Here is a 16,180-nt window from a genome sequence, read left to right as displayed (position 1 = left end):
GTTGGCTCTAAATCAATGCAAAAGGGTGAGTTTAAATCTATCCGGCCTCTCCTTCGGTTGGCCCTCGTCATGCCTCCGGATTCAAGGAATGATGGCCTTTGGTCTGTGCTACGGCCTAAACCCAGCCTTTGATGCCAAAGGTATCACAAGCACTTTTAGGTCAAGGAGTGAATCCCCTGGGATGGGTTTTTTTCCGCCTCCATACAATCGCGAGGCGGAAGAAGCCACATCTCATCTCCTCTGGCCCGGTGCGCGCGCTGTCCTGCTATGTGGCGCGCTACGGCGGCCTGGGCGCCGTTCCAGCCGCCTGTTCGTGCACTATTGAGGGAGCGCTCGATTCGGGGCCACCTCTGTTCTGCACAACGGCTCTCACACTGGCTGTGTGGTGAGCTGTGTCACAGGCATATGTTCTCTGGCGGGTGGAGCCCCCGCGGAGAACCTTCACAGCGCACTACACCCTGAGGAATTTTCCTTTTTCCTCTGACACACTTTGTACGGAGTGCCTGGTCAGAGTGAGTGACGTCAGGGATCCAGCTGTGCGCTCTCCTGCCTGTCTGCACGCAGAGAGCTGCTGTTCCCCCACTACGATCGCAGGACGAGGTGGGACTTTCGTCTCTACTTTCTCACAGCGGCCGGTATGTATTGTTCCCAGCCTTCACCCCGTCGGGAAGATAGGCATGTTTTGCTATGTTCCAGGTACGGTGATGAGCCATTACGCATGGCACATCAGGCAGGGGGGTGTTATTGAGCAGGTATGTCTGTGTTTCTAGTGCCGGGCGGACCCAGTGGGGCGCAGACTACATCATGCTTCGCCCTTAACCCAATAGCGATAGCCTTAGAGGGCGAAGCCATATACGAAATAGAACTGAGGTTACCTACTGTAACCCCAGCTTCTATGAGTAAATGGCGCAGCCCTCTAAGTGCGGGGCCCCACTGGCTCTACGAATAGCTGAAGAAAAGTTATGTTGTATGGGAGCAGATTGCGGGGCCACCTTCCTATTTATACCGGAAGGAGGCCCGAGGGTGGGGCCCACCTTGCGGGTGGGCGTGGACTACAAGTGTTTCAGTGCTGCGCGGGGGCGCAGGGGGATTACCCAATAGCGATAGCCTTAGAGGGCTGCGCCATTTACTTATAGAAGCTGGGGTTACAGTAGGTAACCTCAGTTTTTTCTCTTGTTTAGTCCCTCGCGGCACTTTGTTTAAGATTACTGCCGCAATATTAAGTCAACAAAAAAGACTTGTACCACAGCGTGGATCTACGGAAATCGAGGATACGGAGATTCCTAGGATCGATCTGTGACGCAGTGGAATTAAAAGGAAACTTTGAAACGCCGTGTTAGCCGCTGTATTGGAGAGCGGCTTAAGGAAACTTCAGCGNCCTTCCTATTTATACCGGAAGGAGGCCCGAGGGTGGGGCCCACCTTGCGGTTGGGCGTGGACTACAAGTGTTTCAGTGCTGTGCGGGAGCGCAGGGGGATTACCCAATAGCAATAGCCTTAGAGGGCTGCGCCATTTACTCATAGAAGCTGGGGTTACAGTAGGTAACCTCAGTTTTTTCTCAATGGACACTGATGGCTCTGAAGAGAACACTGACAATGACTTTGCCACCCAGATAGATATAATAAATGGATCAAATGTCTTTAGTTCACAGTCTTTTTAGGTGGCTAAATATGTTTTGCTGCTGTCTTTTTACAGCAGCACGTTGCTTTGCTCCCGTGCCATTACTCTTATCTGCTTCTTCAAACTAGGGTCTTGCCAACTCCCATTTCCTTTAGGTAATGCACTGATAAGGGATGAGTATTGCACACGTCTGCTTTAGTTTATGAGCAAGTTTACAGCTATTGCATTACTCTCAATTTAGATTGTGATACAACATGATGACTGACGCTGATAAGAAGAAGAGCTGTGAATGAATCATTCAATAATCGGGAATGACTTCATTCAAGTTATTGAATGTGACCATGTGAATAAACATAATAATAATATAAATAATAATCATCACATGACTTGGGCTGTAACAAAGTATATATATACTTGTATATATACTTTTCTTGCACTATTTCTATTTGATTTGTATCTACATTTTTGCACATCTCAAAACATTCTCTTGCACTATTTTATCTGTTTTATTTATTTGATGTCCTATATATATATATATATATATATATATATTTATGTTGCACTGTTGGAGGAGCATGTGACTTAAGTTTTTCATTGCCATATCTACACTGTAGCTAATGTGCACATAAAAGCAATAAAGCCTTGAATCTTGAGATGAGCATAAAAGAAGACACAATTAAAATACAAAAATAAGCCTTTTGTGGGTATCAACGTGGTGTTGACTGCTCTCACCTGGTCTTTTCTTGCTGCCGCCTGAGAGCTTTTCACAGATGGTTGTGTAAGTCAGAAAGTATGTGGCGAAAGATGGTGCGTCTCTTAGTACGAGTGGTAGAGCTCCTTTGTAGAGCCCCCTGAACCCGTCCTCTTTAACAATGCTGAGCAGACAGTGGACTGGGCCGCGGTACCTTGGTTTGGGCATGTTGGTACCGCCTCGCTTGGACTCCGTCTGACACTGCAGACGCACTTTTACTATGTCACCTGGAGACATCACGGACGTCTGTTGGAGGCAGAGATGCAACAGTGGGAATTAGAGGAGTATATCTCAAAATGTGAACAACTAAGACTATCTGTAAGGCTTTCTTCATCAGGGAAACCAAGGGAAAATGTTTGTTTTTAGGGTTTTAACTGCCATATATACACATACATTGCAAAAAGAGGGGGTTGTAAAGTCGTATCCATTACCTGAGCTATCCCTGCCAACATGCCTGACAGGAAGACCTCTGGTTTGGTGTTTGGACCACCTCCTCGCGCCTGACTTAGACATTGCAGGCAGTTCCGGTATGTGCCAAACACCACTGAGGAGGTCATAGAGATCGTAGTGATGGGTAAGGACAGGCCTTTGAAGAAGCCATGCACCTGAAACAAATTAGAGGAAAAAAAGATGAACCACAGAGCAGCAGCAAACTAAGAATGCTCCTCCTCATCTAGGATCCTGTTATTTTCTCTACCTGCTTGAAAAGTGTCTTTTAGCACCAGGATCAGCAATGCCATGTTTACCATATTTACATTATTATCTATCACTTCACTTTTTATGCCTATAAACTGTCTTTTCATGCTAATGCAAGTCCAAATTAACTTTGATAATGAGCATTAGAGCTTCAAAGATTAATCTATTAGTTGTCAACAATTAAATCAATCAACAAATATCATATTTTTCAAGTAAAAGTCAAAATTCTCTGATTCGTAAATGTGGATATTTGCTGTTATTTTTAATCCACTATGTCAGTGAATTTATTATCACTAAATGGTGGGGGAAAAGGACAGCTGAGCATGTCATACAAGTCTTATAGGAGGAAACAGTGATTTTTTTACAATTTAACATTTTATTGATCAAATAACCAAGTGGTTAATCGAGAAATAATTGTGAGTAATCGTTATCTTAACAATAGCAGATACCCTGAATAAAGTTTGTGTGAGAAAGTTGTTGAAAATGTGTAGTGAACATGTTACACTTTAGAAACTGTTACATACTAACTTGTTTAAAAAGGACCTGTCGACCCTCACGCTTGCACTATTTGTTACACCGGTTCCACTTACCCCTTCTTTTGAAAAAGTCTCCGCTGCACACTGCCATATCCCAGTGAACTGTTTCTGGGTTTGGATTCGGACCTAAAAAAAATAAGGAATATGATGATTCCCCTTATTCACATCACATAGCCAAATTGACATCGTGTTTAAAATAGAGGCCACTGCAGTTTACCTTGACAGTGTCCAGAGGGTAGCCCACTGCAACTCCACATGCCCCTGTGTGTTTCCAGAGAAAAGAGAGGAGCATCAAGGGCACAGAACAAGAACAGAAACACAAACACAGTGATCCTAAAGATTATGAGCTGTAACTCCAACCCTTCAACATGTGTTAAACTGAGAGGACAGTCAAACGTGTTGATTTGTTGCCTAACTGTAACACTGCCCACAGGCTGTGTACATGAATTAAACATGTATACGACATGCGTTTTAACAAGGTATACCACGAATAAGAGGAGAAGCACACAATGTTAAACAACGTAACATATATATGTCAGGGTTAATATAATCTTCCTATATGCTGTTATATGGTTATTGCATCATACTATTACAGTAGCTAGCCATTTAGCCATCGGCTAACGTTACATTAGAAACCGGCAGGGCTAAAATGTGCTATTACCTGCAAGGGATCCAGACACAAAATCCTTGATATGCATCCTGTCAGACGGTGTACGACCAACAGATACTTGTCAGATTAGTCCCCATTCTTGCTCTAGCAGCATGCTGTAACCTTGAGTATGTTGCTGTTACGTGTGTAGCGGAGGCGTGACAGGACTACTAGCCGGCTCGACTACAAACATTCATCCCGATTTTTGTCGAAGACAGCCGAAAGATTTACTGCATCTAAAGAGTAGACTTGTTATGTATACACAACAATTAAACGATCAACACAAAACCTTAATTTTCTGATTATATTGTATATGATATGATACAAACTATATTATATTATATTATATGAGGCTTTACAGGACAACGTTACTTTTGAAACCCTTTTTGACTGAACATTTGAAGGGTAGGTAGGCCTACCAGATGATATAATTTGTCAAACCGCCTATTAATGAATAATGAAATTAGTGCTCGATACATTTATCGAACCAAACACGTTTGAATTATGAAACAAATGCCTCTATCCATTGACACGAGAATTCATGGGGATTTCAAAAGCAAAACATCACATGCACTTATGACGAATTTCAACATTGGGGAGTTCTTGTGCTGAGCAGCCAATGAGTGACGAGGATTACGTCTGAAGCGGGGTGTCGGCGACAAGTCTTCATCCGGATTGGATAGAAACTCTAGCGAGGCGGGTAAATCCCGCCCATTGCTAATTATCTCCGGCGACGCTAGTTAGCTTGCTAGAATAAACCTTCTTGATAGACAGCTTTAGCGGTGAGGGTGTCTGCATTGACTGTTAACGCCAGAACAGTTCACTGAGAAGGTCAACAGGAGAGTATTGTGAGGATAATTAGAGGACAAGCTTAGTAATACGACCCACATTACACATATTGGCTGCATCTGTAGGTTGTTGTCAGGTCATAGAGGGGGACTAGGACATAGCTAGCCAGCGCTAGCTAACATAGACGCTAACTGAAAGTGTCAATCAGTCTACCTAACGGTAGATTACACAGTTGGTGACTGTAACTGTCTGTTTCACGGTAGGTAATATTTAGTCCATTTTCCGCTACTGTCAGGGGACGTTGAAGAGCGACGATGGACTTCGTTGCTGGATGCATCGGAGGTGAGTCATTTATATTTTGTTAGATGAGTACATTTGACAACCTTGATGTGAGGAATTATATTAACATATGTAGTGAAATACCAATTTGTTATTCTCTTGTAACAGTTAAAAAACATGAACCATCTCTACCATTGTGATGCGACTATATCTCAAGATTACAAGTGCATTTTTGAAATTCCACCACAGGAAGTCATTCTTTAGCAAGTGTTGTAAATACCTCTGATTGTACTTGACCTGGTTGCAAACTTTCACTTTGAGCAAAGCTGTAAATGACTCTGCCTTACCTCCAGGGTCAAGTAGAGGATGAAAATATGAAATATTTTGGAGAACATTTTCCTTGTTGTCTTACAGTAGTGTTTTTAATAGCAAAACACTTAATACATGTTATGTTACACACTTTTTGAATACAGAATTTGAAGTTAACATGGGAAAAACATTTCAGGTGCTTGCTAACCAAGGATGCTCCAACCTTCTGCATTTCTCCCTGGTGTCCCTCCACTTGGACACCCTGTTGAGAATCTCAAGAATGCAAACACTACATAAGTGCAACCTGAGCTTTAACGCTAAGATGGCTTGGCTGTTTAAAGTTTCCACACACCATATGCAGATGACGTGAATCTACACAGCCCCAAACCGCAGATCAATCCCGTGCTTTCTTTCCTTAACGCTGACTTTCATGGCACATCCCACCCCTCTCAGTGTGGTACAATTCAGGGAAATGGGAAGCTGGCTGCTGCTGACTAAGGATAACTTTGTTCTTGTTTTGGTCAAAACGAAAGCTTTACATTTTAAACCACTGATGTTGACATTTAAACCAGCTTGCTTTGGCATTCAAAGCTGGCTCGTGACAAACTAAATAAAACAGTTTTAGCAGCTATGATTAAACACACTCGTCCGGTTGTTTTCCCAGCACTAGGATCAGAGCAGTGCAATGAGGTCAATTACCAATCAGCATTGTGTTAAACCCACGCCTGCTTGTGTTCTTTTCCTAGATTACAGTTGGGACTCATTCCTGATTGGCCCTTTTCACAAATAAGTCAGGTGACACAGCAGGTGCTTATGACGGATAAGCTTCCTGTGGTTTGTTTACTGTTGTGACACAGTGGGCCAGTAACTAAATGAAACTGTTGGCAAAATATCTCAATTAGGCAAATTTAGATCATCACATTGCCTGTAAAACCCAAATGCTGTCCTATTTTGGATTGAGTTTAGATTCTTTTTGTTTTGTGGTTAAAGCCTAATGTTGTTTGTGGCCTTTCCAGGAATTGTAATAAAGTTTCAATGGAGACTGAGATCAGAAGCCCAATCTGGCATCAGAACTTGGGCATGTGATTCACTAGCACAGCTTATGTAACTTTTACAGGCGCTCCAAATAAAGTTTAGAGGGTGATAATGTAGTGTTACCCTGGAGGAGATGGTGGAACGCTCTAAAATTACACAACAGTGCCAGCAGCAAGAGGTTTGGCCTTCAAACACGAGTAAAATAGGCCAAGAACTAAACAGGCCTGATGTGTTTGTGCTAAAGTAATCAGAAAAAGTGTTATAAAGCAATATGAAGACTTAGCAGATGTTTGGACTGTGTGCAAAAAGGCAGAGCTGGCAGTAAATAACATTACGCTTAGTGACAGATGTGCAAAACAACCAGTGTTAGTGTGTGCTTAAATATCTGAAAAACCTTTGTATTTAACTCCCACAAGTTTGGCTTTATGATTATGATACCATTGGACACCTACTGTGTTGATGATTATGAAGATTGAAGCCTAATAGAATTTTTTTTTTTTAATTGTGTTGTCATTAATTTATTAACAAAAATTGAACTATTTGATTGAATGAATGTGTCCATTAGGGCTGAACAATTAATTCAAATGTGGGCATCATTGCTCTTTTTGAATTGCATGAGGCAAATAATTAATAATTCAGGCTGCAATGTTTGTCAAAATAACATTTTTAATCAAATATTTGCTTGACAACAAACCATATTCTACAGACTTAAACAAATATCTTTATTTGGTACCAATCCTTAAACCATAGCCATTTTTTATTGTCTTTAAGAAAATGTAAATGATGTAAAAATGACCATAATCATTTTAGTATTCTTTTATGAAAATCATGTTAAAATTATCATTACGTCTATTTTTGTACAATTTATTGTGATTAAATATGTTGTTCCTCTTGTCTGCAGGGGCTGCTGGAGTCTTGGTTGGACACCCATTTGACACGGTTAAGGTGGGCCAAGTGCTTTTTTTCTTGAACAGAATACTGTTTATTACCGGGTTATATAACAAGCCATTTTAGGCTATACTCTGTACCTTTAAACATATGTATGTATACCTGTGTTTTTTCTGGCTTTAACAGACTGATGTTTCTTGTTTTCCAGGTGAGGCTGCAGGTCCAGAGTGTGGACAAGCCTCTGTACCGTGGGACCTTTCACTGTTTCCAGTCCATCATTCGGCAGGAGACGGTACGTGGTTTTATTTCCCATGCTAATCTAATTCTAATGCGTGCTGTAATATAACCGATAAGTATCTATGGTTAGGTTATATACACGGTGTCTTCTAGGTCAGCTAACTTAAGTTAGACAGAATCTATCTTTAGCAAAGTACGGCCAACATGGCCGTTGTGGCCTCTACTTGTTTAAAGGTAGTGAGGTCAGAGTGAACTGAGAGTTATGTCACTCTTCATTTTAAGACGGAACTTTAATTAGTGAGGCCTAAGTGTGGGATACTTGGATACTCTAGATGAGGGTTCAGACTTGTCCATTGATTTTCCCCGGTTTTAAAATGTTTTCACTTTCGGTGTTAACATTGTGATCTTTTTCTTTTTGTTAACAATTAGATCAGTTATTTTTAGCCCAGGGAATATATTTACATCACAGGATTTTCTATTCCAAATGTCAGAAATTCTATTAGCTGTTGAAGGGTGGTGGTGAAAAACATATTTTGTGACAAGGTGAACTGAAGGAGCAGTGTTTCTCAGGATCTTTGCTTTGGAAGCTTCAGGTCATTTTGTTCACGTTTACTGCAGGCACCTTTATTACAGAAAGACAGAAATTGTTCGATGAAGTTGGCTACATGTGTTGTTTACACTAGAACATATTCTGCTTTTAACAGGAGCCAGCCTGCTAGATTTCATCTGCAAGTTTTTTGACATAGGAACAGAGTAAAACTTGTCAGAGTTTTACATGTGCTCAACCCGTATTTTTACGATTGTATTTCTATTAGTTTTAGCATTGGAGCCAAATCTGAAAACATTGCATGATAAGCAACATTCTTTTGCCAAATATGACCTCAACAGTTATTAAACCAGTGTTTTATCCATTAACTGAGTAATGTAAGTGAAAGACAACTTTTGCAATTAATCTAGAGACCCTACATTTAATTGTTTTTTAAGATTTTGGCTATGTGTAAAAACATGTTGTCTAATACGATGTCTCTGACCCTGCACAGTTATTTGGTTTGTACAAAGGCATCGGATCCCCCATGATGGGCCTCACATTCATCAACGCCATAGTGTTTGGAGTCCAGGGGAACACCATGCGTCTGCTGGGACACGACACCCCGATGAACCAGTTCCTGGCGGGCGCAGCAGCGGGTGCCATCCAGTGTGTCATCTGCTGCCCCATGGAGCTGGCTAAAACCCGGCTGCAGCTGCAGGGTACTGGAGAGAAGAAGTCCTCCAGGAAGTTGTACAAGAATTCCCTGGACTGCTTGGTACGCATCTACAACCGGGAGGGTCTGCGGGGCGTGAACAGAGGCATGGTCACCACACTGATTCGCGAGACACCCGGCTTCGGGGTGTACTTCCTGGCCTACGACGTGCTGACGCGAGGACTCGGGTTTGAGCCAGATGACCGCTTCATGATCCCCAAACTGCTGTTTGCAGGGGGCATGGCTGGCATCGCCTCCTGGCTGTCCACCTATCCCGTGGATGTGATCAAATCACGGCTGCAGGCGGACGGGGTGGGGGGGGTGTACCGATACAGCAGCATCGCCGACTGTGTGCGGCAGAGCGTCAGGAGAGAGGGCTACATGGTGTTCACACGAGGCCTCACCTCCACGCTGCTGAGAGCCTTCCCCGTCAACGCAGCCACTTTCGCCACCGTCACCCTCATCCTCATGTACTCCCGGGGGGAGGGGCAAGGACCTAAAGACTGCGAGTTGGCCCCGACGGGTCACCAGGCGCAGCTTCAGCAGCAGGCCCACCCCTCCAGCCTGTGATTGCACAAAAGTCTCAACATGGGCACTTTACTAGAGCATGGAAAGAAGAAACAAACATAAACAAAAAAAACGTTATTACTGTTAGTAACTCTCACAACAGACCAGTCATTCCCAGTTGTAAGTCAAAAACAGTCTGTCATTTTAAAAAGGAAACAAAGGAAAATAAGTGTATATTTTTCTCAGTTTCAGTCTCGCCTCTGACGATGCAGAGTTGTAAACGTGTTACCTCTAATAAGAAATTAAGTTATTTTGCAGCAGTTTTACAAATCTCTTGTATTACACTGATCCAGACTTGTTACTGAGCCACAAAAGTGAGGGTGTGGCTAGGTAGCGTGTGCACTGAAGGTTGATATCTCTATATATATATTTAACTGCATCTGTGTTTATATCATTGTCTTTGATTCATTTATTTTCTAATGTTTATTGGAAACATTTTCCCTGCCTTATAATATGAATAATTGTATTTTGTTGAAGCTGAAGCACCTGTTTGTGACTGAATTGTATCCTGTCGAGAGCCGAGAGAGAGATGGAATATAGCTTTTTTTTGTGCAGAACTTATCACTTTTGTGTGCTTTTAAACCAAATGAACATATAGCAGCTACAATCTAATCCCCACTAAAGCACTATTTCTCGATGCGGCGCACGTCAGTACCCAATTCTGACTGAAATTGAAGGGACTGAAGCGTGCGTAGCAGGATTTAGAGATGGACTTTTGTTTTAGGTCTTGTTTGTCTGTATTGCATTTTAGGTTTTACCAAACAATGTGAAGTTTATTTATCACTTTAACTTTACTTCTGCTTTAAAGGCCTGATCCAGAAGTGAAACGGGATACATGTTGCCCCTCACGTGTTCCATTATTTTGTTTCATTTTTATACTTTTCAGTTCTTTTTTTCAAAGCTTTTTAAACTGCTAGGGGATTTCTAAATGTCTAATTAATTTAGTATGACCCTTATCACTTTATTTTCGTTTTATTTACATTTTTAGAAGATAAAGATAGAAGGTATTTTTTCTTTGGTGTACCCATACTGTACCTCCCCCTCTGGATTGGGGCTTTATTGCAGTTTATTTATTTTCCGAGTTAGTATATTAGCTTAATAATGTTAAGGTATTGTTAACGAGTGGGCCTTGTCTGCTTTCTGCATGTGCGTGGTCCGTATCATATATGTTTATCTTTCTGTTATTTATGCCTGAATGTTGAAAATCTGTTAAAAAATCGTAGTTGCTCCCCTACTAAAATGCTAATGTATTGGAAGTAAATCGTAGGTGCTACTGAAACTCTCTTGTTGTAAACTTAACAAGTCATACTACTGTTGTGTGTGAAGACTATCTTTGAAAGGCTGTTGGAGAACAGGAAGTCACGGATGCACTTTCAGTACTTTGAATGTAACACACCTGTACTCGCACAGGAAGGATAAAAAAGATTTCCTGCTTAAATTTAAATGTTTGAATTGTACAATGCTGCTGAGAAACTTGAACATCTCCATGGCTGTAGACTGGTTTGTGGGCGATGAGGAGAAATGAAAGTGCAAAGGGACATTTCTGTTATGTTTTTTTTTTTTAAATCAATAATTCCACCACTTGAACAGCGACTGTCCCCTCTGACTGTAAGGTGGATTACATCTGAAACATGGTGATTCGACAGCTAATGTGTAGTCCAGCTGATGCAATATGTGAAGGATGTAACTGTATTAATGTGAGATTGTGTTGATGTAAATATATATATTTAAACATATAACATATATTTTTCATTCTAAGGTTGTGTGGTTCCCTGAATGTCCAAGTTTAAGCAATTTTAAAGTCTCTATTTCATCAGTTGGATTGGCTGAGGAGATTTTTACCAAAAGAACTAAGACATAAGTATATGATATTTTTGTAACAGTCACACATAACCTTCTTGTCTAGATTTGTCACTGAAGATGTGCAAAAATGACTAAATAAAAAGTATTAAGCACCTCCTTGTTTGCTTCAATACAAGACACTAAACTACATTGTACATTACACTGTATGTATGAGCTCATATTCTGTTGTTCTCCTAGTATGAATACATCTGGTCATTTAAGCATTCAACAATGTAATGTTAGCATAGGCTGTACCCATATGTCATGATAAATTAACGGCCCAATCGATTGAACCAGCTTTTAACTGGATCATGAAAATGGCAGAAATTGAAAATAAGGAGCTTTGGGATTTATTTACAAGTAATCAAACTCTTGGGTTGCTTTGAAGGGAAGCTGGTGGCAGTTTAATTTGTATAATGGGCCACTGGCATCTAGGAAATGAAGATTGCAATTTTAGATACATTGCCTGACGGTAACTTTTGAACACATTTTTTTAAGAAAAAAGCATAACTTTGAAAAACCCAACCTCAAGTGTAGCTTCCAGTGAGACAGGATCACAGGGAGCTATAAAATGACATAACTTATTATAAATAGTGTAGAAAAGGGATCAGTAACTGTAGTTTAAACTATAGTGCTCTCTGCTGTTGTTCAGTGGTAACTGCAAGAACATCCCAAAGGCTCAGTCTTATTAAGAGAAGTAATGAAAAAATTAAACAATACTTTCTCTGTGAGGTCTGTTGTGAGTCGTCACCTCTTGTGCAATGTAACTGAATCTAAATGTACCACTAAATAGTTTAGTTAGTTATATACCTTATCACCTTGAAAATTATTTTAATATCAATCAGACAAAAGACATATTTGAAATATACAGCGCTGTTGAAGTTATAAATACCATCTCCCATAAGATTGCACTTCGTTGCTGAAATCTGGTCATTACCAACATCTTTATTTATCCATTTATCTTGTTTAAGGTCATATCCTCTCACAGGACTTAAAAGGGAGAAAAAGAGTCTGTACTGATCGATAAACTTATTTTTATATTGTCTATTAAAATGTCAGAGTAGTTCCTTCATCCTGCAGAATCAATGCTTTTATCTGTAGATGAACAAAAGGTTTGGAACATTACAGCTTTCTTACATTTCCTGTGAGAATGGGACCCTTTTTTTCAATGATCCCAAATAACTCCTTTGTGTTAATGTTTTCTAAGGCATGCAAGTTTTCCCCATTCCGATTTACTATTACTAAACCCTGACTTTCATGAGCTCTTAAATGTGTAAACCTGTTCAACATTATACTCAGTTTAAAGTAAACCTATAGCAGTTAGGCTTTTCAACATACGGAGGTTGAGGATGTTGGCAAATGCAGGAAGTGACTTTTTCTGTTGACAAATGCACTAACAACCTGACAAACAGTGAATCTCAAATGTTTCACAGCTAACAGATTTGCACACAGGATGGCTGGAACTGCTCACCTTGTCATAAGACTGCTTCTGTTTTTTTTAATCACGACAGGTAATTGAAAAAATCTTATCTCGTGATAGTTTAATTATCTTATCTGGAATATCTAGGAGAAAAACTGACACTTCTTTATTTTCTTTCACCAGGTGTAAATGGAGAAGACGGTCTGATACTTGCTGAACAGAATGATCAAAGCTCTTCTCCATGTGAGGAAGGTTTAGTCTGCTTTCCTGTACGGCAGCTCAGCAGTAGCCAAACAAGTGATTACTTTGCTATTGTCAGTGATGGAGGGATCAAAACAGCTACATCAGAAGACTCAAAATGCACTCTGCAAATCACAGCAGAGGATGTTGGACTTCATCGCTGCCAACAATTTCCAGAGGTTTTTTCACCTCTCAACAGTAAGTACTCTCAAGATTAAAGTGTTACTGATGTGTGGGTTGATATGGTATACTTCACCTGATAATGAGAAGGCTGTGAGATGAACAAACAGTAAATACATTTTTCAACCCCCTCAGCCATCCCAGAGTTAATCCTCATGCCTGGCAAAACAGTGTTGCTGCGGTGCATTTACTTCACCTACTTAGAGGAGTGGCATTGCTATACACATCAACGCAAGGTCAGACTGACATGGGTGGATGAATCCGGCGCTGAGATACAAGAGGACTCAGAACAACCAATAACAAGGGAGTCTTCTTGTGATATAACTCTGACTGTCACCCTTCAAAGTCCTGGAAACAAGAAGTTTAGATGCATAGCGTTTGTGGATGGACAGGCCCAGACTTCAGTGGAGTTGGGGGTCCGAGTCCCAGGTCAGTATGATTTGTCGTGATCAGTAGACCACTAGGTGTTGAATGCAAATTATTAATAATAACAAATGTTTTTTTCTTTGTAGCTCCTAAAGGGAGGGGAAGAGGTCTCGTCATAGACCTAGAACCTGAAAATCAAGGTAAAGTAATAATCTGAGACTTTAATTACAATATATACAAATTTACTTTTTTGTAAAACATACATAAATAAATAAAGCTCAATAACCCAAAAAAATTCCTGAAAATGTGAACTATTAATCCTGACAAGAGAACTAAAAGGCACTACATGGTTTTTGTATGATATTGAGTTTTAAGATACAAATCGACTGTTTGCAGTTAATTTCAAATTAAATATTAAATGGGTGTTTTTTGGATACACACTTACTCGCTTACTTGCCAAGAGAAAATTGTTACCACTCTCATTTAAATATGATTTTCTACGAGAAAGTTAGCTTAGTTTAGCACAAAAAAGCCTAACCTTGGGATAAGTACAAGACTCCAGAAACTCACTGCACGCAAGCACTCACCTTCACACATAGTTTTAAGACAATATTAAAGTAATGAAATATTCCATTTCAGTTGTTGAGCTTTATAGGGACTGGTAGGTTATTTGACAAAACCAAGCTGTTTCCTGTCTTACAAGGTTAGATAAGCTAACTGCCTGTTAGCTTTAGCTTTATATAGAAGAGCACTGTCGTGAAAATGGTATCAATTTCAAAATAATTCTCAAACTCTTCCTTTAAGGTTAGAGGAGTTTGTGTACTAGTTTCAGCCATGCAACACATTATTTGAATTGTGAAATGATGATGAGTAATTTTCATTTTCAGGTGGCAACCAGAACACAATCGGTTTGGCTGTTGGAGTAGTGGGATGTGCAGTTTTGACAGCACTTGTTTCATTGTTTGTTGTGAACAGAAGAAGAACAAGTAAGTTCCCCTAAACTTCCTCAACCTATGGAAATAGTATTTTTGAAAGCGCTGTCATGTAACATTTTGTCACATACCTTAGCACAGACTAGTCCATACATACATATACACACAATCCCTTTCAAACAGATCCCTTGCACAACTGTTCTTTGAGGTCATTGAGGCAATCACTTTACGTACATTGGCTTCAAATATGCTTTAAGTTCTGTTTTCATTGTTCCAAACATGAAGGTAATTAAAACTATGCTTGAGAAATATACACCAGTCTGTACATCACTGAACATGTATTGTGGTAGTTTGAACACAATTGAACCAAAACATGATTCTGTGCATCTTTATTTTAGTGGGACGGCAGGTGGATGAGTCCTGTTACACAATCAGTACAAACAATGTAAGTTAATTATCTTTCAAGAACATACAGAGCAATATTTTGTGATTTGTGTTCCTTATTAGTGTTTCTTTGTGTGTCTTTAGGTCGTGAACGCAGACGATGTGATCTACGCTGACATTATTCTTCCTGTTAGCCCAGACAGATTGCAGGTCCATGATTGCGATTCCACTGTGTACGCCTGTGTCCGATACAAATAGTCTGCTTACCAAACGGCAAAGTGCCGTGCATATTTTTGTTACTGAGCTCTGTGCTACTGCCATGTGTTTTTGTACTGTGCTTTACTCCAGCATGTGTTCGGATCTTTAATAAATCAAAAGATGACACACTAGGCTGTATACTGTAAGTCTGCAGTTATTATAGAACAACACCTTACAGTAGTTTGAGAGAGAAGAATATGTACGTGTAAGTATTTTTTAAGATATGTGTTCACTTTTGAGTCTGGTCATTTTATTCTTCCTGCATTGTTTGACCATATAATATATTGGTCACGAACACAATGAAATAAATATCTTCACATTTCCTTTTGCATTTATTGAGCTAGCAGTAACTTTTCATAAATCTTATTTGGAGTCTTAGAAAAGCTGGTTACTGAGGTTGAATACAGCAATATAAGCCACATTACTATAAATGGACTTCCATTAGATCGGATTTCCCTTAGAGAACTGTTTATTTATTGGTGTCAAAACCAGGTAGAGGAACTTACAGCCCAGTGCAGCACTTCATTTTGGACACAAAACTGCTATTTTGCCTGTACAAACACACTAAATTAGATATGGCGTAGAGCTGGAGTCAGCCTTAAACTCTTTCTACTTTCCCCTGCCAGTACACAGTCCTGTCTGCACACACACACACACACACACACACACACACACACAAACACACACACACACACAAACACACACACACACACGAAGACACACAGCCACAGCCACAGCAGGTGAGAGACTGCTGGAGCCGGTCCCAGTGTCCCAGCGTTGACCTATTTGCATTTTAAATGCTTGCAGCCAGCCCACACAGTGCAGTGCAGCACAGCTAATCTACACACCTAAGGTGTGTGATTGGATACAGCCAAGGGTCTGAGGGGGTTACAGAGATGGTGAAGACACAAACATTGACAAGAAAGGGGGGAGATAAATACAGTGGAGGGCTTGTACCAGG

General features: G+C 40.4%; 2 protein-coding genes across 5 annotated transcripts in view; one reads left to right on the top strand and one right to left on the bottom strand.

Annotated features, from left to right (window-relative positions):
* Positions 1–4,448, bottom strand: part of slc25a47a (solute carrier family 25 member 47a) — an 8,759-nt gene extending 4,311 nt beyond the window's left edge. Inside the window, exons 1-5 of one of the 2 annotated variants that reach the window (XM_010780014.1) lie at positions 4,265–4,448; positions 3,821–3,864; positions 3,658–3,729; positions 2,803–2,976; positions 2,526–2,617 (exon numbers count right to left, since the gene is read on the bottom strand). In XM_010780014.1, coding sequence (XP_010778316.1) covers positions 2,526–2,617; positions 2,803–2,976; positions 3,658–3,729; positions 3,821–3,864; positions 4,265–4,301 — 419 coding nt within the window. In that variant the 5' untranslated portion in view covers positions 4,302–4,448. Of the gene's footprint in view, positions 1–2,352; positions 2,618–2,802; positions 2,977–3,657; positions 3,730–3,820; positions 3,865–4,264 lie in introns of both variants that reach the window. The other variant, XM_010780013.1, reaches the window with a different exon arrangement.
* A 546-nt stretch (positions 4,449–4,994) lies between these two features.
* Positions 4,995–10,943, top strand: LOC104953090 (mitochondrial basic amino acids transporter). Of its 3 annotated transcripts, none has more exons than XM_010780012.1 (5): positions 4,995–5,383; positions 6,376–6,424; positions 7,566–7,609; positions 7,761–7,844; positions 8,849–10,943. In XM_010780012.1, the coding sequence occupies exon 5, from the start codon at positions 8,863–8,865 to the stop codon at positions 9,598–9,600; it is 738 nt and encodes a 245-aa protein (XP_010778314.1). In that variant the 5' UTR covers positions 4,995–5,383; positions 6,376–6,424; positions 7,566–7,609; positions 7,761–7,844; positions 8,849–8,862; the 3' UTR covers positions 9,601–10,943. The 3 variants fall into 3 exon arrangements, with proteins under 3 accessions (XP_010778314.1, XP_010778313.1, XP_010778312.1); XM_010780011.1 differs by having other exon boundaries at positions 8,830–10,943; XM_010780010.1 differs by lacking the exon at positions 6,376–6,424 and having other exon boundaries at positions 8,830–10,943.
* The last annotated feature ends 5,237 nt before the right edge of the window (positions 10,944–16,180 follow it).

Source organism: Notothenia coriiceps, unplaced genomic scaffold, assembly GCF_000735185.1.
Source record: "Notothenia coriiceps isolate Sejong01 unplaced genomic scaffold, NC01 NC01_scaffold00021076, whole genome shotgun sequence".
In the NCBI taxonomy this organism is placed as follows: Eukaryota; Metazoa; Chordata; class Actinopteri; order Perciformes; family Nototheniidae; genus Notothenia; species Notothenia coriiceps.
The sequence above is the reverse complement of the archived record's forward strand: the minus strand, read 5'-3'. Positions and strand labels throughout refer to the sequence as shown.